This window comes from Littorina saxatilis, linkage group LG1 (genome assembly GCF_037325665.1).
Source record: "Littorina saxatilis isolate snail1 linkage group LG1, US_GU_Lsax_2.0, whole genome shotgun sequence".
Taxonomy (NCBI): Eukaryota; Metazoa; Mollusca; class Gastropoda; order Littorinimorpha; family Littorinidae; genus Littorina; species Littorina saxatilis.
The window spans coordinates 76,765,706-76,786,147 of NC_090245.1; the positions used below are offsets into that span (position 1 = coordinate 76,765,706).

The following is a 20,442-nucleotide window of genomic DNA, read 5'->3' on the forward strand; positions in this document are numbered from 1 at the left end:
AACTTCAAGAACCATATGCTCTTCGGTGCACCACCAGGCACCCAAGGCTTTTGTAACCCAAGCGGGTGGATGACGCAGGAGATCTTCGTGCAGTGCCTCCACCATATTCAGAAACATCTTCGATGCACGGTGGAGAACAAAGTCCTTGTCATTCTAGACAATCATGTATCCCACATCTCAGTGGAAGCAGTTGACTACTACAGAGACAACGGCATTGTGCTGTTGAGTCTCCCTCCCCACTGTAGTCACAGGCTCCAAGACCGTCTTTAGCCCGCTGAAGAGGCAGTACAACGCAGCGATCACCTCATGGATGTACAACAACCCTGGAAAATGTCAGACGATCCACGACGTCGCAGGAATCCTTGGCACTGCATATAACCGTGCCTTCACAATTCAGAACATCACCAGTGGTTTCAAGTCCACGGGCATCTGCCCACTGGATACCGAAGTCTTTTCAGAAACCGACTTCTACCAAAGCTACATCAGCGACAAACCCTGTCAACAATCAACCACTCCCATTGAAACTTCAACACAAGCCGCCCAAAACGCTGCTGTTGACGGTCCACCTGATCCAAGCGCTGCTGACTGTCCACCTGATCCAAGCGCATCTCGTTCCCCTGACTCTGTTCTGATCTGCTCACCTGAAGTTATCAGGCCATACCCAAAGGCTACCCAGCAGAGGAAGCGTACCGGTCAAGCGCTTGGCAGAAGCCGAGTGTTGACGGACACACCAGAAAAAGCAGAGATGGAAGCGAAGAAGAAAAAGGTGGCCAAGAAACCTCGAGCTGTGCCCAAGAAACCTCGAGCTGTGGCCAAGAAAGCCAGAGCTTCAAAGAAGCGTTTGTTCAGTGAGGACAGGCGGTGGACTCTGCAGGGATCGTATCACCAATCATCGGAAATCTTCAATGAAGACTCACGAGGGCGTTATTTTAGCTGGTACAAGGTTCTTAACTTCACACACAAATTCATATGTCCCACCCTGCCCCGTCATGTTCCACCCTGCCCCACATTTGTTTGCGTTTTTAACTGCGAATTCTCCTGAGTCGGTTAAATAAATCTATTTTTTGTTTTCTTTGTTTTGTGGCAAATTCAATAAAGTTTCTAATGACACCAGTTTTGTGTTTTTATATTTAGTCAAGTTTTGACTAAATATTTTAACATCGAGGGGGAATCGAAACGAGGGTCGTGGTGTATGTGCGTGTGTCTGTGTGTGTGTGTGTCTGTGTGTGTGTGTGTGTAGAGCGATTCAGACTAAACTACTGGACCGATCTTTATGAAATTTGACATGAGAGTTCCTGGGTATGAAATCCCCGAACGTTTTTTTTCATTTTTTTGATAAATGTCTTTGATGACGTCATATCCGGCTTTTCGTGAAAGTTGAGGCGGCACTGTCACGCCCTCATTTTTCAACCAAATTGGTTGAAATTTTGGTCAAGTAATCTTCGACGAAGCCCGGGGTTCGGTATTGCATTTCAGCTTGGTGGCTTAAAAATTAATTGATGACTTTGGTCATTAAAAATCTGAAAATTGTAAAAAAAAATAAAAATTTATAAAACGATCCAAATTTACGTTTATCTTATTCTCCATCATTTGCTGATTCCAAAAACATATAAATATGTTATATTCGGATTAAAAACAAGCTCTGAAAATTAAATATATAAAAATTATTATCAAAATTAAATTGTCCAAATCAATTTAAAAACACTTTCATCTTATTCCTTGTCGGTTCCTGATTCCAAAAACATATAGATATGATATGTTTGGATTAAAAACACGCTCAGAAAGTTAAAACAAAGAGAGGTACAGAAAAGCGTGCTATCCTTCTTAGCGCAACTACTACCCCGCTCTTCTTGTCAATTTCACTGCCTTTGCCATGAGCGGTGGACTGACGATGCTACGAGTATACGGTCTTGCTGAAAAATGGCAGCTACTTGACTAAATATTGTATTTTCGCCTTACGCGACTTGTTGTCTTTAGTATTGAATGAGATATTCCAAAAAAGGAGTTTTTTGTCCCACCCTACCCCTCCCTCCCCTACATACCAAAAATCAACAGCTTGGCTGCTTCCTGTGCAGAGGGGTATTTCTGTTATGAATCAGTTTCTTTAAAGCCACTGGTGTCAATCTGCGGAATTAATTTATAACACATGTAAACCACAACTCTGCGTATATTTTGTTAAATGTCAAAGTGGACAGATGATCGTATCCCATGTCAGAATAGGCTAGGTCTGAGCAGATCGGAGATAGTGAGAACTGTTTTCACGGGAGAGACTATAGGCCTACATGCGAGGTCAAATTTGATTAAAAACGTGTCGTAAAGGGTGGGCGCGGCTGGACACGTTTTGAACCGATGCAAAATATACTAAGTACAAGATAAAGACGAAAGCAGATCTTGAAACTCAATGTTCGTTTTCATTTGCCTGTGTTTCAGCGATAGCCGCCAGCGGGGCATATAATTTTATAAATGATCACTGAATCGTATGTCTGTACGCGTTTGCCATTCTATCTTACATCAGCGGCTGTCACTAAGTTTGGACTTGAAGGAAAAGTACTGCATACGTTACCATGGGTCAATTTAAACCTTGGACAGGTCAGTAAAAAGGCCCACCATCGTATCGGAGGTCATCTATGTGTTGAAAGTGCAGTGCTCAAAGAGGGTGACTGATCGATAATCATTTGAACCGCTTGGACTCTGAATCATGAAAATAAGAAATAAACAAAGATAAAACATGGGGACAGAGCCATTATAGTCATTCTATGAAAGGCAACTGACCAGTACAGCCCGTTGTTATGTAGCAGTTTGTCAAGTTAAACCGCGTGTTCACTGACTTGTGCCCGAATGCCCATACGATATACATGCAGGCTGTATTGTACTATCTTGATTACGTTAGTAATAGTGTTCTTAGAATCCAAACAAACGTGACTGACATTCTTGGAGTACATAGCCCGTGTTACTTATAAACGTTATTTTTTCCCTGCCTAAATAGGTTATGGAGGGGGGGGGGGGGGGGGGGCATGATGGGGGACGGAGCAATGTTCGAAAGTGTGGGTCAGGCTACAATGACAGATTGGAGATGAGATAACACCTTTCAACCACTTCATCCATCTGTTTTGCATATGTGACTACAGAGTTATGTAGGGGGAATATTTCGGTTGCTACATATGTTACAACACACATACACACACAAACAAATTATACATTATTAGTTTTCGATTTCTGCGTTTTCTTGCATGCAAGTTTTTTGTCATAAACGATTTTAATGCCCTCCCCCTTTCTCTCTCTCTCTCTCTGTGAGTGCGTGCGTGTGTGTGTGTCTGTGTGTATGTACAAGCATACACACTACAATTGCGCTTGCTGACACCAATGAACACAAACATTCTCTGTAACAGTCAACACAAAGAGATGACAGGTTCAACACATGTTTATTTCAATACTTGTTCAACACAAAATACTGATACGAATCCAATGTTCCCGATAAAAAAAAAGCAACCATTGCAGTTCATGAAATATCCACCCTTCCAGACTCCCATGCTATCTAAAATTAAGACAGTAAAAGCTTTATTTTTCTATTTACTTTGCATAACAATTATACGAACAATTGCTTTTTTTATGTTAGCTGAGGGGAAACATCAACAATACCACTGGAAATACTGTTGGAATACAATGACACTTGAGCAGTATTCGGAGAAAGAGAAAAAGTAACATGCAATGCTGCTCTGGTTCTTTGGTTTATTTCTTCAGTCTTTTTCTTTTCTCAGACGTGCAGAAAGAGTACAGCTGCCCTCATGCTGCTTTAGAAATGTAAGGCTTTTGAGGAAGTAAAATGCGAGTTGAAAACAGACTCTCTGAATGTTCAGCATCACACTTTTATTCTTTGAAAACAAAAAATAGCTGATGCAACAGAATAAAATAGGAGATGTACACTAAGCTAATATAGCTCTTTGAAGGAGGAGACTACATAGGTACATAGTTTTGATTGCTTTAATACAGGGAAGTCTATAAATAACTACAACATATATCACATAAATGCTGATTAGGAGAAGACTGAGAATAACATTCCATGCATAGGACAAATACGTCAACTTCTAATTCTACGTTCAACAAAATCATAACACAGATACACACGCACCAAGACGCGTATGTGCATACACACACACACACACACACAGGCACGCACACACACACACACACACACACATGCACTTGCATGTTCACGCACACACGCAAACACACACACACACACAAACAGGAGTATAGGCAGACACATTAACCGCTCCATATCCCCTTCCCCCATCTGCCACCACCACTTTCTTTATTATCTCTGCAACATCTTCATTCACTCTCTTCACTGTATCCAAATCCCATTCAAGCAAAGGGACAAAAAGATTAAACTTTTCACCCAAAGGAAATGTGAAAGAATACTGTCACCACAACAAAAAATGTAAACTCATTGCAATACCCAAATATACATGTACAGTACAATGCACTTGATACACAAGACATGTCATACATACTGGTTTTATTTACACAACATCACAGCTCAAAATAACCTGACTGCATAGTTTCTAATATTTGTCAATGCAGTGTAAAACAATGCATGCTCATGCATCTATAACACATTTAAATCAATGTCACTACCGGTACTTTCACAAACATAACTGTAAAGGTTTAAAAAGATAACAAAAATGTACATAAATGGATGATTCATTAACAGAAAATCAATGTCAACATGTACCATGAATCCATCTAAAATGCTTCAGCAGTTTGATTAAATGACACAAGCACAGTGTCACATTATTGTTGATGTCCTTGAAAGAGGATGACCAGCTGTTATCACAGATACGCACCAGCAGTCCTAACAAAATTTATCAGGCACAAACATACCAGGAGGGGTTAAAAATTTTAAAACAATAGCAGCAACACCAAAGCAAAATAATTGAAGAAGGCTTTACAAAAACTGCATTTAGCAGGTTGTAATTCGGTTCCACAAGCAGATTTAAAGCCACACCGCATTTATGAATCCAAGCAATATAAGCCTGTTCCCAAAAATGCAAGGCTTCTAGCACAGACAGTGCAAGAAAGATTGGTTTTTTTCTGCACGCAGAAACTGATTATGCATTCCACACACTGGCAAGATGATTTCTGATTGTTAGATACACACACTTTTAACTGCATAAATTTGCAGTTACTTTCAAATGGAAACAATTAAGGTACTGAACATAAAAAGTAATACCAAATACAAAATGTGGATAACATTATAAACCTTTTCAACAATAACTTGCAGCATGTAATTCGCATCTGGGATCATTACAACATGCAACCATTATCAAAGACAGCCACATTCAGTCATGTCTCCACTAGGTCTTTTTATTTTATAATTATCAATACATGTAACACTATTTCCCACATTTTAATTCCAAAACCAGAACCGCCATTGCCTTGCTCTCTTCTTCACAGGCAGTGATGGTGGCTCGCAAGGGGAGACAACGAATGTTTTTACATTACGAGGTATGAAGCAAAGATCAACTACTGGAATGGTAACTTCATTCATTCTTATCTACCCACTCCTGACAGACAGACTGCAGTCCACAGGCCCAGTTTTGACGCCCCTCCAAGAGAAACTGTACGGACCCGTGGAGACTCTACAGAAGAACACCAGCTTCATCTTCAGAGCTGGAATCCGAGAGTAAAAGAGGATCGACAAGAAGAAGAAGTGAGCAATATCTATAGAAAATAATTAAATACAAAAGCCAATTAAGTCATGATGAGCAAAGGGGTCTGTTCCCATAAACAATTCCACCACCAAATAATCAGCAGTGGCTGATTCACTTTCCAAGAACGGTTGTTTGTGGCTTTGTTTTGATAAAAATGCTGGAATAGATACAACCAGATGGACTTATTTGGCAATAATTTACTTAAACTCTCCCACATGATCAATGTGATAACATCATTTCACCTGAAAAATGTGTGTGATTGAGCAACCTATTTTATTTAACCCACTCTCTGATGATAAGAAATGGACAGAATTTGTCAAGAACATTGGAGCTCAGTAAAGCACAATCACTACTACATTCATCCTCCTATTCTCCGTCCAGCTCTTCTGCGTTCTGTAGCGTGGTACCTAGAATACCCTCAATGTCGTCAATGGCACCCTGAAACATGGAAATAACAGGCATATTGTGACTCAGAAACTTCAATAGATCAACTGCAAGGAACTTTTTCTTGACAGTGATCACGCATCAGTAACCAATTTGCCCAAATAAACCCAACTATTCCATGAATGTTTCACTCATCTGTTTTTTTACAAACAAAAGGAATGTGTTATACAGCTAGAAATGTCAATTAAAAGCATTACACTAAACTACTGATGTGATAGGCTGCACATCTTTATAAACACTGCATCCAGACAAGACATAGATTTAATTTTGTGCACTTAAAAGTTGTAATACAAACAAAACACACACACACAACCACATACCCACACACACACGCAACCACACACGTGCACACACACCACATGCACACAACCACACACAGACACACACATACCCCACACACACACACACAACCACACACCCACGCACACACACATCAAAGATAAAAGATGCAGCTTACCCTGAAGTTGGAGATTCCCTGCATGTTTGGTGCGGACACTTCTTGGTGAATCACCGACAGGTTGCGAGCGAATGTTGCCAGTGCTCCCTGCAGGTTATCTCCCACAGTGCTGTGAAAAATAAAATAAAATAGACCCTTCCTTACAACCACCACACAACAAGTGGTATGAACATGAGGGTTTGTCTTGTGCACTTATTGGAATTCAGACGCAGATTGTTAGAAGACAAAAAAACAGCCAGATCAAAGTCTTCAAACAAAATGGTGTGTGTGTGTTTGTGTGTGTGCACGCAAGTGTGTATGTGTTAGTGTGTGTGTGTGTGTGTGTGCGCGTGTGTGTGTCCATGTGTGAGTGCACATATGTCTTTTCAAAACTTTCTTGACAGTAATCCTAACTACCTACATGGGTGTTACTGGGAAAAATCAAAAAAGGGTCAAGTTTGAAAGAAAGTTTCTGGACACCGACGAAACCAAATCATAATAAGCAAGATGGTGGCAAATCCAAGGGAGCGAACCGAGAAAGCACGCGAACCGGTGTCAAAAGTCGGACTGGAACCGCTGCTCGTTATTTCAACTTAGCGAAACGAAGCTTTTTTTTTTTTTTTTTTTTTTGAAAACCCGGAAAACCAGAATTTCCGGCTTCAGATTTTTTCAAAAAACGGAAGTCCGGCAAAAGCCGGAAGAGTAACACTTATGTACCTAAGCTCAAACTGATCTTTCAGCATATAGAATTATGACACTCGATACACCACACCCCTTCACACAAAAGAAATCACCCAGTAGTGCAATCTCAAAAACAATTATACTCACATCATTCCTAATCTTTCCCTGTTGAAACTGTCTATCAGCGTGAATACTGTTCCTTGTTTCTCCTGTCAAACACAAGATTAAAATGCATTGAACAAATGAATTGGACCTGTCAGCTCTTGTCATCAGTAAATCTCAAACTTATAGCTCAGCCTACACTTAGCTTTACGAAGGCATGTCATATCTCTCACAAACATGCACAGACACACACACGCACGCATGCACACACACACAGACACACACACACACACTCAAAAAAAACCACACTCCCTTTCTCTCTTGTGATGACTGATCTACAAACAATGTAAAAATGTTGAAAATTAAATCGAGTGAGTAAGATAAGAGACTGGCAGAGACTAAATGTAGGCTCACCTTAATATCATACCCAATGCCGTGAGCGCGACACATCTGGAAGAACACACTGTAGTGAACCACAGCCAAGTTGGTGTGCAACAAACGCGTCGACATGACACAGTAACGTCCAGCACTTGGCTCCTGCTGTAAACAAACGAAAGCCAGAAATCTGAATTTGTAATCTGACGTTAAACTTTCCTGCAATAACAAGGCAACTCTGCGTTCTGCTAAAATTCTATTAATTACACATTGTAGCCAATGATCTAATGAATGTTTTGCCTGCGTCACTAAAACATGACCTTTCATACAGATAAAAAGACCCAAAAGTACTGGACTTAGAAGAACTTAGGGTTGAAACATTGCTGTTATTCATTTTGTATTCTTCTTTAACCTGTGAGTACAGTACTTTTTGGTCGTTTTATTTATCACTCACACGCGCAGTCACCATTCTTCTGCTTTCATACAGAAACAAGGTGATCTTTTTGTTAGATTGCTGAACTGGATCAGTAAAATTAATAAAGAACAAGAAGGGCAAAGCCCATACGACTCACATGCTTGACCTTTACATGACCTTGACCTTCAGAGTCAAGGTCAAATAACTAAACTTAGCAATGACATCATACACTAAGAACTGCTTTACACATTTTTCCTACCAAAATACATGTGACCTTGACCCAAGGTCAAGGTCATCCAAGGTCATGCAACACAAAGCTGTTAATTCAAGACATAGGAAGTACAATGGTGCTTATTGGCTCTTTCTACCATGAGATATGGTCACTTTTAGTGGTTCACTACCTTATTTTGGTCACATTTCATAAGGGTCAAAGTGACCTTGACCTTGATCATATGTGACCAAATGTGTCTCATGATGAAAGCATAACATGTGCCCCACCTAATTTTTAAGTTTGAAACAGTTATCTTCCATAGTTAAGGGTCAAGGTCACTTCAAAATATGTATACAATCCAACTTTGAAGAGCTCCTGTGACCTTGACCTTGAAGCAAGGTAAACCAAACTGGTATCAAAAGATGGGGCTTACTTTGCCCTATATATCATATATAGGTGAGGTATTCAATCTCAAAAACTTCAGAGAAAATGGGAAAAATGGGAAAAATAGCTGTTTTTTAGACAACATTTATGGCCCCTGCGACCTTGACCTTGAAGCAAGGTCAAGATGCTATGTATGTTTTTTGGGGCCTTGTCATCATACACCATCTTGCCAAATTTGGTACTGATAGACTGAATAGTGTCCAAGAAATATCCAACGTTAAAGTTTTCCGGCCGGCCGGCCGGCCGGACGGACGACTCGGGTGAGTACATAGACTCACTTTTGCTTCGCATGTGAGTCAAAAATGCAGAAATACAAGATCCCTCACCTCCTCTTCCACGCCAGCCAACCGCCTGCGTCGCTGTTTTTTCTGCGTCTTGGGCGGCGTGACGGTGAAGGTGTGCTCCTTGGCGTTGAACTGGCCTTGCGTGACGTAGCGGGTCAACTGGAACATGGCCACGCTGTCGCTGTAGTGCAGCCTCAGGTCTAGTGCCCACACCAGTTGTACCAGCTGCAACGGTAACATTCACACAATGCACATGACAGGGTCAGCTCAACTGAATGCGGTCATCGTGTCAAGTTGAGTTATTACAGGATATCTCCAAATGCTTGTTTAGAGTCAGCTCTGCTACTGTTACACAAAAAGTCTTGTGAGTAACAAGCAGGTTTATGGGAAATCAGTTCCCCCTGCTTCAACCGCATGCATATTAACGTATTCAACAGTCTACACTTAAAAAATCAGATGAAGGAGTGTCTTGACAAACAGACAAAATAAGCAAACAAACACAGACACTAACAATGACAACAACAAAAACAGAACAAATTCTCTCTCTCTCTTTTTTTCTCTCTTTCTTTCTCTCTCTCTCTCCTTCTCTCTCTCTCTCTCTTTTTCTTTCTCTCTCACTCTCTCTCCTTCTCTCTCTCTCTCTTTCAACTTCAGGCCCTTCAAGCGTTATTATTCTGATTTGTTTCTTTATGGTTTCATTTTTCATTGCTCATTATATTTAGTCAAGTTTTGACTAAATATTTTAACATCGAGGGGGAATCGAAACGAGGGTCGTGGTGTATGTGCGTGTGTGCGTGTGTGCGTGTGTGTGTGTGTGTGTGTGTAGAGCGATTCAGACTAAACTACTGGACCGATCTTTATGAAATTTGACATGAGAGTTCCTGGGTATGAAATCCCCGAACGTTTTTTTCATTTTTTTGATAAATGTCTTTGATGACGTCATATCCGGCTTTTCGTGAAAGTTGAGGCGGCACTGTCACGCCCTCATTTTTGAACCAAATTGGTTCAAATTTTGGTCAAGTAATCTTCGACGAAGCCCGGACTTCGGTATTGCATTTCAGCGTGGTGGCTTAAAAATTAATTAATGACTTTGGTCATTAAAAATCGGAAAATTGTAAAAAAAAATAAAAATTTATAAAACGATCCAAATTTACGTTTATCTTATTTTCCATCATTTGCTGATTCCAAAAACATATAAATATGTTATATTCGGATTAAAAACAAGCTCTGAAAATTAAATATATAAAAATAATTATCAAAAATAAATTGTCCAAATCAATTTAAAAACACTTTCATCTTATTTCTTGTCGGTTCCTGATTCCAAAAACATATAGATATGATATGTTTGGATTAAAAACACGCTCAGAAAGTTAAAACAAAGAGAGGTACAGAAAAGCGTGCTATCCTTCTTAGCGCAACTACTACCCCGCTCTTCTTGTCAATTTCACTGCCTTTGCCATGAGCGGTGGCCTGACGATGCTACGAGTAAAATGGCATTGCGTTCAGTTTCATTCTGTGAGTTCCACAGCTACTTGACTAAATATTGTATTTTCGCCTTACGCGACTTGTTTTTCTTTTTGATTTATCTCCCTTTTCCCCTTCTTTTGCGCTTGGAGGACATCATCGCCATCTTCTCTGATAAGTCGTTTTCATATTTGTATTGTTGTTTTCATTTTTTTAACCTGTTGAAGACCTTTAGGTCGAAACGTTGTTCATTGTCATTTGTTTGTATATTTCGTTGCGAGTCCAGTATATTAGGTATTACTCTTAGAACAAACTCCACTGCAAACATCACTCACGGTAGTGGGGTCAATGAAAGTGACAAAGTCGGTCTGGATGTATCCCACAATGCCCCGAGCCTTGCAGGCTTCACCAATCAGCTTGCACATGGCGCTCAGCATGGCTGGCTCCACAGAGGCTTGTGGAATGGACAGGCCCCAGCTCTGTAGCTGACTCTCTGCGTGAATCTGGTCCCCTGAGCAGACGACACCGACCTGGCCGTTTGGTTCGATCAACATGTCTACTGTAAGGGTGGTAATGCTTTCAGTTGGTGGACATGCTTCAATCACTCCACCTGGACGAAGAAAGTACAAGTGAATTAAAAACAGAAATCTGTCAATCACACACAGATTTGTGACCATACCATTTGAAGCAGAGTTCTAACAAACTTGGTGCACTGGTGAATAAGTAGTGAGAAGTCTGCTTTGATTGGTTTTTCTTTAAAAGCAGTCACATTCTTGATAAAACCCTTGATTGAAATATCCATCGCGTAAAAAAAGTAATTTGAAACAAGAAATTTTTCTTCCCTAGCTTTCTCTAATTTCAAATGGCCTTCCCAGATATACCGCTCTCCCCATTGAGAAGTTTTAAAGATTCTTCACGAGTTTTGTGAAACCAACAAGCAAACAAACAATCAAGCAACCAAACAACCAACTATGTTGTTAATATCTACCAAAGGCATGCTTGCCTGTATGCAACATGTGCAATGGTACATTGTAGCGTTCAGCAGTTAAAGCTTCAAAAGCTGGTTATCACACACCGACATATTTGCAATTTGCACCAGAGCTGATCAACCCATTCAATCGTTCAGTTCATCAACCCATTCAATCGTTCAGTTCATCAACCCATTCAATCGTTCAGTTCACAGCCCCTACATCTCTCCTCCTTAGGTGTAAGCCATGTCTACCTTGCGACAAGAAGTCCACCAGGAAATGCTGCCACGTTGCATAGACACGAGTGTTGCTGGGTTTGGCTTGTTCCATCAGAATGTCTGGAATCTCTGCGTGGATCTTGATGTAGGCTGCTTCCTGTGAAGGGCAAAACAATTAGATGTACCATGAAGATATGATGGGACCACTGCCATGGATGATATAAATGGTGATCGACCAAATCTCTTTGCAGAATGCAGATAAATTGTTTAGCAAATCTGCAAGTGAATCATTTTTTGTTGTTGCTTTCTTTTTCTCAGAAGTACATGGAAGAACACATTTTGCCCACTGCAGCGGTACAAGTATTGGGTAAAGAAGACTCTCTCATATGTGCATATCATGCAGGGTGTACTGCTGCAATATGTACTTGTCTGAATATGTTAAAAAAAACACACAACATGTTTCCATATGAGCAAAAAGCAAGCATTAATGTTTTTACTTTGACTATATAACTACTGAAACCAACTAACGGACCTATTTAAGTACACTCATTTTATCTGGAGTTTTGTGCCACCACTAACTGACACATTTAACTGCTGTCTTTACTAAATCAACAGTTAAGTGTTGAAGACACCAATCACACATTGTTATCCTCTGAGCAACAATAAGAAGATGTTCTTAACAGCTTTCATCTCACCTGTGCCCACTTCTTGTTCCACTTGTCACCGTAACGCTTGGCTTCTTTCTGTGCCCAGCGGAAACACTTGAGGTGATCTGTGACATCGCAGTATGCGATGCCCCGCCCGTCAAACTCATTATCTAGCTTGAAAAGCCAGCGTTTGACGTTAAGATGTTCCGTCACAAGCTGTGCCAGGCATTCGTAAAGCTGTCGAAACAATGCAGATTCAAGTGTTAACTCAAAGGGAGTGCTTCACATCAGTTATTGGGAATACATACAGTCGAACCTTCCTCGGCGACCATTTCTTGGTAAAAACCACCTGCCCCTTACAACCACCTCAAAGGATCACGAACAAGGATTTTCCCCCATATAATTCACCCTTCCACAACAACCACCTGTCTGTGAGGACCACTTTTGGTTGGTCACTTGGTAAGTCGTTCTCGACAGGTTTGACTGTACTACTCCACTCGTTTCAGCACACACACAAAATATGTGACTGGATTCAAAGCTTGATGCTGAAGTGGGATAAACTTGTTACTTTGTGTTTACTTTTGCAATGATATCAATCGAATCTAACTGCTTACCAGCATTGTTACACTGATCAGATGACAATCTGAAATATTTACTTTAAAGACTTTCAATCGTAACTGAGAAAACAGTACACTTAATATTTCACATACCTAACTCTTAGAACTGGTTCAATGATGAACAGCCCCAAAATATTCCCATCTCAGACTGACTTGCCTCAAAGGATTCAAAATTCCAAAATTATTCATCCCACTCACATCATCCTCACACCCCCTCCTTCCCTTGTCAATATTATATCTGTCACATCATCTCTCCCACACACACTCTCACACCTTCTTCTTTCCTCACCTGTCCCAAACTGTACACATCGTATTCACTCGGAGGAATGTCAACGTTGGCAGAAGCGAAGATTCTCTTGCAGCCAGATTTTGTAGAGTACAGGTGAGACACTTCTGGCTCTGGAGACAGGATGGGAACGTTCAGGTAATCGGCGACTGCCAGGTCATCACGGTGAGGAACTCCGGTGACGATGTAGGCATCTCGCCCTCGGGTCAAGTTGGAGATGCGCTTCAGTGTGCAAGGTGAGTACTTCAATATGGTTGACAGGCACATACGATGAGTCTGGAAAAAAGGAGAGGTTATTTTCTACTTTTTTATAAACAGAATGAGTTTGGTAAATACTTGCCAGATCAATTGGCATATTAAGATCTCTTCTATGTGGATATTTTAGCGCAAAGTAATATTTATTTGATATCTAAGCTCTCATTTGCCAAGTTCTATTCTAAAAGGATGAATTCAACACTTTGCACACATCTTTTCCTGTCATCATTTTTGACATCATGAATGAGTTCTGTTTTTACAAAAGTCACAGACCAAAAAGCTTTGGTGTCGCAGTTCAGCATAGACAGACAGACAGACAGACAGACAGACAGACAGACAGACAGACAACTCACTGGGAAACTCTTGATGGCCTCAGGGACCAGGACCTTGTATCTGTCGGACATGTCGCATTGGTCTTCGACCTCTCCTGACGCCACAGCAGAAGACAGACCCAGCAGTTTAGTGTAGTACTGCAGTGTCTCGTCGCTTAGTGGCACAGGTGACACAAAGATCACATCCACATTTGGATCTGCAGAGGCAACATCTACAGTTAAATCTATGCTTACTTGTTGACTGACCCCCCATTTTCAGACTTTTTCTCCTGCTTTCGACAGTCCTGCATAGCTCTACCGGTTGAAGGGACGTTAAAAAACAACCACCATCCTGCTTTCGACAGTCCTGCATAGCTCTACCGGTTGAAGGGACGTTAAAAAACAACCACCATCCAGCTTTCGACAGTCCTGCATAGCTCTACCGGTTGAAGGGACGTTAAAAAACAACCACCATCCTGCTTTCGACAGTCCTGCATAGCTCTACCGGTTGAAGAGACGTTAAAAAACAACCACCATCCTGCTTTCGACAGTCCTGCATAGCTCTACCGGTTGAAGGGACGTTAAAAAACAACCACCATCCTGCTTTCTACAGTCCTGCATAGCACTACCGGTTGAAGGGACGTTAAAAAACAACCAACATCCAGCTTTCTACAGTCCTGCATAGCTCTACCGGTTGAAGGGACGTTAAAAAACAACCATCATCCAGCTTTCGACAGTCCTGCATAGCTCTACCGGTTGAAGGGACGTTAAAAAACAACCAACATCCAGCTTTCTACAGTCCTGCATAGCTCTACCGGTTGAAGGGACGTTAAAAAACAACCATCATCCAGCTTTCTACAGTCCTGCATAGCTCTACCGGTTGAAGGGACGTTAAAAAACAACCATCATCCAGCTTTCGACAGTCCTGCATAGCTCTACCGGTTGAAGGGACGTTAAAAAACAACCAACATCCAGCTTTCTACAGTCCTGCATAGCTCTACCGGTTGAAGGGACGTTAAAAAACAACCACCATCCAGCTTTCTACAGTCCTGCATAGCTCTACCGGTTGAAGGGACTTTAAAAAACAACCACCATCCAGCTTTCGACAGTCCTGCATAGCTCTACCGGTTGAAGGGACGTTAAAAAACAACCACCATCCAGCTTTCGACAGTCCTGCATAGCTCTACCGGTTGAAGGGACGTTAAAAAACAACCACCATCCAGCTTTCCCCAGTCCTGCATAGCTCTACCGGTTGAAGGGACGTTAAAAAACAACCACCATCCAGCTTTCGACAGTCCTGCATAGCTCTACCGGTTGATTGAAGGGACGTTAAAAAACAACCACCATCCAGCTTTCAACAGTCCTGCATAGCTCTACCGGTTGAAGGGACGTTAAAAAACAACCACCATCCAGCTTTCTACAGTCCTGCATAGCTCTACCGGTTGAAGGGACGTTAAAAAACAACCATCATCCAGCTTTCTACAGTCCTGCATAGCTCTACCGGTTGAAGGGACGTTAAAAAACAACCATCATCCAGCTTTCTACAGTCCTGCAAAGCTCTACCGGTTGAAGGGACGTTAAAAAACAACCATCATCCAGCTTTCTACAGTCCTGCATAGCTCTACCGGTTGAAGGGACGTTAAAAAACAACCACCATCCTGCCTTCGACAGTCCTGCATAGCTCTACCGGTTGAAGGGACGTTAAAAAACAACCACCATCCTGCTTTCGACAGTCCCGCATAGCTCTACCGGTTGAAGGGACGTTAAAAAACAACCACCATCCTGCTTTCGACAGTCCTGCATAGCTCTACCGGTTGAAGGGACGTTAAAAAACAACCACCATCCTGCTTTCGACAGTCCTGCATAGCTCTACCGGTTGAAGGGACGTTAAAAAACAACCACCATCCTGCTTTCGACAGTCCTGCATAGCTCTACCGGTTGAAGGGACGTTAAAAAACAACCACCATCCAGCTTTCGACAGTCCTGCATAGCTCTACCGGTTGATTGAAGGGACGTTAAAAAACAACCACCATCCAGCTTTCAACAGTCCTGCATAGCTCTACCGGTTGAAGGGACGTTAAAAAACAACCACCATCCAGCTTTCTACAGTCCTGCATAGCTCTACCGGTTGAAGGGACGTTAAAAAACAACCATCATCCAGCTTTCTACAGTCCTGCATAGCTCTACCGGTTGAAGGGACGTTAAAAAACAACCATCATCCAGCTTTCTACAGTCCTGCAAAGCTCTACCGGTTGAAGGGACGTTAAAAAACAACCATCATCCAGCTTTCTACAGTCCTGCATAGCTCTACCGGTTGAAGGGACGTTAAAAAACAACCACCATCCTGCCTTCGACAGTCCTGCATAGCTCTACCGGTTGAAGGGACGTTAAAAAACAACCACCATCCTGCTTTCGACAGTCCCGCATAGCTCTACCGGTTGATTGAAGGGACGTTAAAAAACAACCATCATCCAGCTTTCTACAGTCCTGCATAGCTCTACCGGTTGAAGGGACGTTAAAAAACAACCATCATCCAGCTTTCTACAGTCCTGCATAGCTCTACCGGTTGAAGGGACGTTAAAAAACAACCATCATCCAGCTTTCTACAGTCCTGCATAGCTCTACCGGTTGAAGGGACGTTAAAAAACAACCACCATCCAGCTTTCTACAGTCCTGCATAGCTCTACCGGTTGAAGGGATGTTAAAAAACAACCATCATCCAGCTTTCTACAGTCCTGCATAGCTCTACCGGTTGAAGGGACGTTAAAAAACAACCATCATCCAGCTTTCGACAGTCCTGCATAGCTCTACCGGTTGAAGGGACGTTAAAAAACAACCATCATCCAGCTTTCGACAGTCCTGCATAGCTCTACCGGTTGAAGGGACGTTAAAAAACAACCATCATCCAGCTTTCTACAGTCCTGCATAGCTCTACCGGTTGAAGGGACGTTAAAAAACAACCATCATCCTGCCTTCGACAGTCCTGCATAGCTCTACCGGTTGAAGGGACGTTAAAAAACAACCACCATCCAGCTTTCTACAGTCCTGCATAGCTCTACCGGTTGAAGGGACGTTAAAAAACAACCACCATCCAGCTTTCTACAGTCCTGCATAGCTCTACCGGTTGAAGGGACGTTAAAAAACAACCACCATCCAGCTTTCTACAGTCCTGCATAGCTCTACCGGTTGAAGGGACGTTAAAAAACAACCACCATCCAGCTTTCTACAGTCCTGCATAGCTCTACCGGTTGAAGGGACGTTAAAAAACAACCACCATCCAGCTTTCTACAGTCCTGCATAGCTCTACCGGTTGAAGGGACGTTAAAAAACAACCATCATCCAGCTTTCGACAGTCCTGCATAGCTCTACCGGTTGAAGGGACGTTAAAAAACAACCACCATCCAGCTTTCTACAGTCCTGCATAGCTCTACCGGTTGAAGGGACGTTAAAAAACAACCACCATCCAGCTTTCTACAGTCCTGCATAGCTCTACCGGTTGAAGGGACGTTAAAAAACAACCACCATCCAGCTTTCTACAGTCCTGCATAGCTCTACCGGTTGAAGGGACGTTAAAAAACAACCATCATCCAGCTTTCGACAGTCCTGCATAGCTCTACCGGTTGAAGGGACGTTAAAAAACAACCACCATCTAGCTTTCTACAGTCCTGCATAGCTCTACCGGTTGAAGGGACGTTAAAAAACAACCACCATCCTGCTTTCGACAGTCCTGCATAGCTCTACCGGTTGAAGGGACGTTAAAAAACAACCATCATCCAGCTTTCTACAGTCCTGCATAGCTCTACCGGTTGAAGGGACGTTAAAAAACAACCATCATCCAGCTTTCTACAGTCCTGCATAGCTCTACCGGTTGAAGGGACGTTAAAAAACAACCATCATCCAGCTTTCTACAGTCCCGCATAGCTCTACCGGTTGAAGGGACGTTAAAAAACAACCAACATCCAGCTTTCTACAGTCCTGCATAGCTCTACCGGTTGAAGGGACGTTAAAAAACAACCACCATCCAGCTTTCGACAGTCCTGCATAGCTCTACCGGTTGAAGGGACGTTAAAAAACAACCATCATCCAGCTTTCGACAGTCCTGCATAGCTCTACCGGTTGAAGGGACGTTAAAAAACAACCACCATCCAGCTTTCTACAGTCCTGCATAGCTCTACCGGTTGAAGGGACGTTAAAAAACAACCACCATCCAGCTTTCGACAGTCCTGCATAGCTCTACCGGTTGAAGGGACGTTAAAAAACAACCACCATCCAGCTTTCGACAGTCCTGCATAGCTCTACCGGTTGAAGGGACGTTAAAAAACAACCACCATCCAGCTTTCGACAGTCCTGCATAGCTCTACCGGTTGAAGGGACGTTAAAAAACAACCACCATCCAGCTTTCGACAGTCCTGCATAGCTCTACCGGTTGAAGGGACGTTAAAAAACAACCACCATCCTGCTTTCCAAGATTGGGTCTTTACATACATCGTGTAAATCAACCTCTGTTTCACGACTCCTTCCTATTAAGAACTGATTTGCTTCACATTTTTAAAGGTCATACAGTGGTACCTGAGATGTGAAGCCCCTCTGATTTGTTATATGAAGTCTTATATCGCCCGCGTATCTCCAGACTCGGACTCAAGGCGCAGGGATCTATTTATGCTGTGTGAGATGGAATTTTTTACACAATACATCACGCATTCACATCGACCAGCAGATCGCAGCCATTTCGGCGCATATCCTACTTTTCACGGCCTATGATTCCAAGTCACACGGGTATATTGGTGGACATTTTTTTTATCTATGCCTATACAATTTTGCCAGGAAAGATCCTTTTGTTAATTGTGGGATCTTTAACGTGCACACCCCAATGTAGTGTACAAGAAGGGACCTCGGTTTTTCGTCTCATCCGAAAGACTAGCACTTGAACCCACCACCTACGTTAGGAAAAGGGGGAGAAAATTGCTAACGCCCTGACCCAGGGTCGAACTCGCAACCTCTCGCTTCCGAGCGCAAGTGCGTTACCACTCGGCCACCCAGTCTTTATGATGAGTGGACACTCCCATGAAAGAACATCTTCTGGAGTCCCTTAGACTATTATCCTGACCAAAACAATATATACCTGTCATGACAGGTCACCGGTAATATAGCAACATTTGTAACAGGTCCCTAAGGTGTCCTTTGTTAACAGGTAGCACTGTCCATAGCTTTCTTAGTCAGAGAACACTGCAGATGTAAAATGTATTATTTCAAAGTTAAGTATTTTCCTTCCAACATAAACACATTGTGGTCACCTTGAATGTCGCACAGTCTGGCCATCTGTGTGTTCTGACGCATGCCAAAGTCGTTGATGCTGTCCCTGATTTTCTGAGTCAAACCCAGAGATGGAATGTGGATCACGAGACGCTTGGAATTCTTGATGCGGTCCCATGATGATGAAAATTTCTGCACAGAAAAAGTAACAGAGGGGTATAGTACATCTTGGGAACAAACTGTCCTTGTTTAACACTAAAGTAAATTCACATACATGTAATACAAGTTTTTCAGACAGCTGAAAATATGATGCTCTATCACTTGAAAGCCTTAGGGGAAAATCTGTTCAACCAGAAAGACAGTGTGTGTGTGTGACAGAATCGAAGATCCAAAAGAATATCTTCATGGAACAGATCAACTGACAACTGTGTGCATGCACTTAACTTAGATGACATGTTTGAACAATGTTCTGCAGCTAATCTCATTGAGATCTCCAGGTTTCAACCCAATATGTTTTTGTCTAAAACATCAAAAATCAATAAAAGAAGGAAAAGGAACACAAATGTTCACATTATTCCAACCTTGGCTCGCAGTTTGAAGTTCTGCAGTTGCACAGCACGGGTTTCCCTGAGCTGTTTCCTCATCTTGGCCATCTTGATGTGCATGATCCAAGAGATGGCAATCACGCCTGCTGCCCATTTCAGGCGCCTGTACTCCAGGTACTGAGAGCGATCACGGTACCTTCGCCATGACGACTGGATTTGGGTGGCAGCTACTTGTGAACCGTTGGGGCCCATGAATCGTCTCCCCTGAAATTATCATGGTATGGGGTTAAAAGTGCAGTTTGGTTTGATTCAATGCAGGGAGAGGAAAACAAAAAAAGGGTGAAATCAAGTAGCAGGCAGGAACAGTACTAACAAGGCCTGAGAGTCGAAGTTTAAAACTACTATACAGCACATATACTCCCACTGAAACATTGCATGTGGCCTGTCATGACAGGTATATTTTGGTACAGATATTGGACAAAGGGATGCGAGAAGATGTCCTTTAAAGGAGTTGTCCTGTTATTGGAGGGGTCACACATTGCAGGTACCACTGTACTGAAAACATTTTCCCTTTAGACCTGGTTTGTTAAAACCAAAGGGATATCAGTACTGACCGGCTTGTTGATGATGGCCTCCACATCTTCCCTGTTGACGATGACAGACAGGAGTTCATCAAGACCCGGTGCTTTCTCCAGCTCATACTCCACTGACAGGTCGGCCAGTCTGTGAGAAAAGAACAGAGAAAAAGGGACATGTTATTTTTAGGACTAGC

At 42.3% G+C, this 20,442-nt stretch overlaps 1 protein-coding gene across 4 annotated transcripts in view; it reads right to left on the reverse strand.

The window, feature by feature from the left end:
• Positions 1–3,403: 3,403 nt before the first annotated feature.
• LOC138979896 (IQ domain-containing protein H-like) overlaps positions 3,404–20,442 on the reverse strand; it is a 32,518-nt gene continuing 15,479 nt past the window's right edge. For 3 of the 4 annotated variants that reach the window (XM_070352688.1, XM_070352663.1, XM_070352680.1), the window contains 13 exons: positions 20,285–20,393; positions 19,707–19,934; positions 19,167–19,317; positions 13,915–14,090; positions 13,310–13,582; positions 12,452–12,640; positions 11,793–11,913; positions 10,906–11,180; positions 9,149–9,331; positions 7,792–7,917; positions 7,423–7,484; positions 6,616–6,724; positions 3,404–6,152 (listed from right to left, as the gene is read on the reverse strand). In XM_070352688.1, the coding sequence (XP_070208789.1) occupies positions 6,081–6,152; positions 6,616–6,724; positions 7,423–7,484; positions 7,792–7,917; positions 9,149–9,331; positions 10,906–11,180; positions 11,793–11,913; positions 12,452–12,640; positions 13,310–13,582; positions 13,915–14,090; positions 19,167–19,317; positions 19,707–19,934; positions 20,285–20,393 (2,074 nt within the window). In that variant the 3' untranslated portion in view covers positions 3,404–6,080. The remainder of the gene's footprint in view (positions 6,153–6,615; positions 6,725–7,422; positions 7,485–7,791; positions 7,918–9,148; positions 9,332–10,905; positions 11,181–11,792; positions 11,914–12,451; positions 12,641–13,309; positions 13,583–13,914; positions 14,091–19,166; positions 19,318–19,706; positions 19,935–20,284; positions 20,394–20,442) is intronic. The other variant, XM_070352671.1, reaches the window with a different exon arrangement.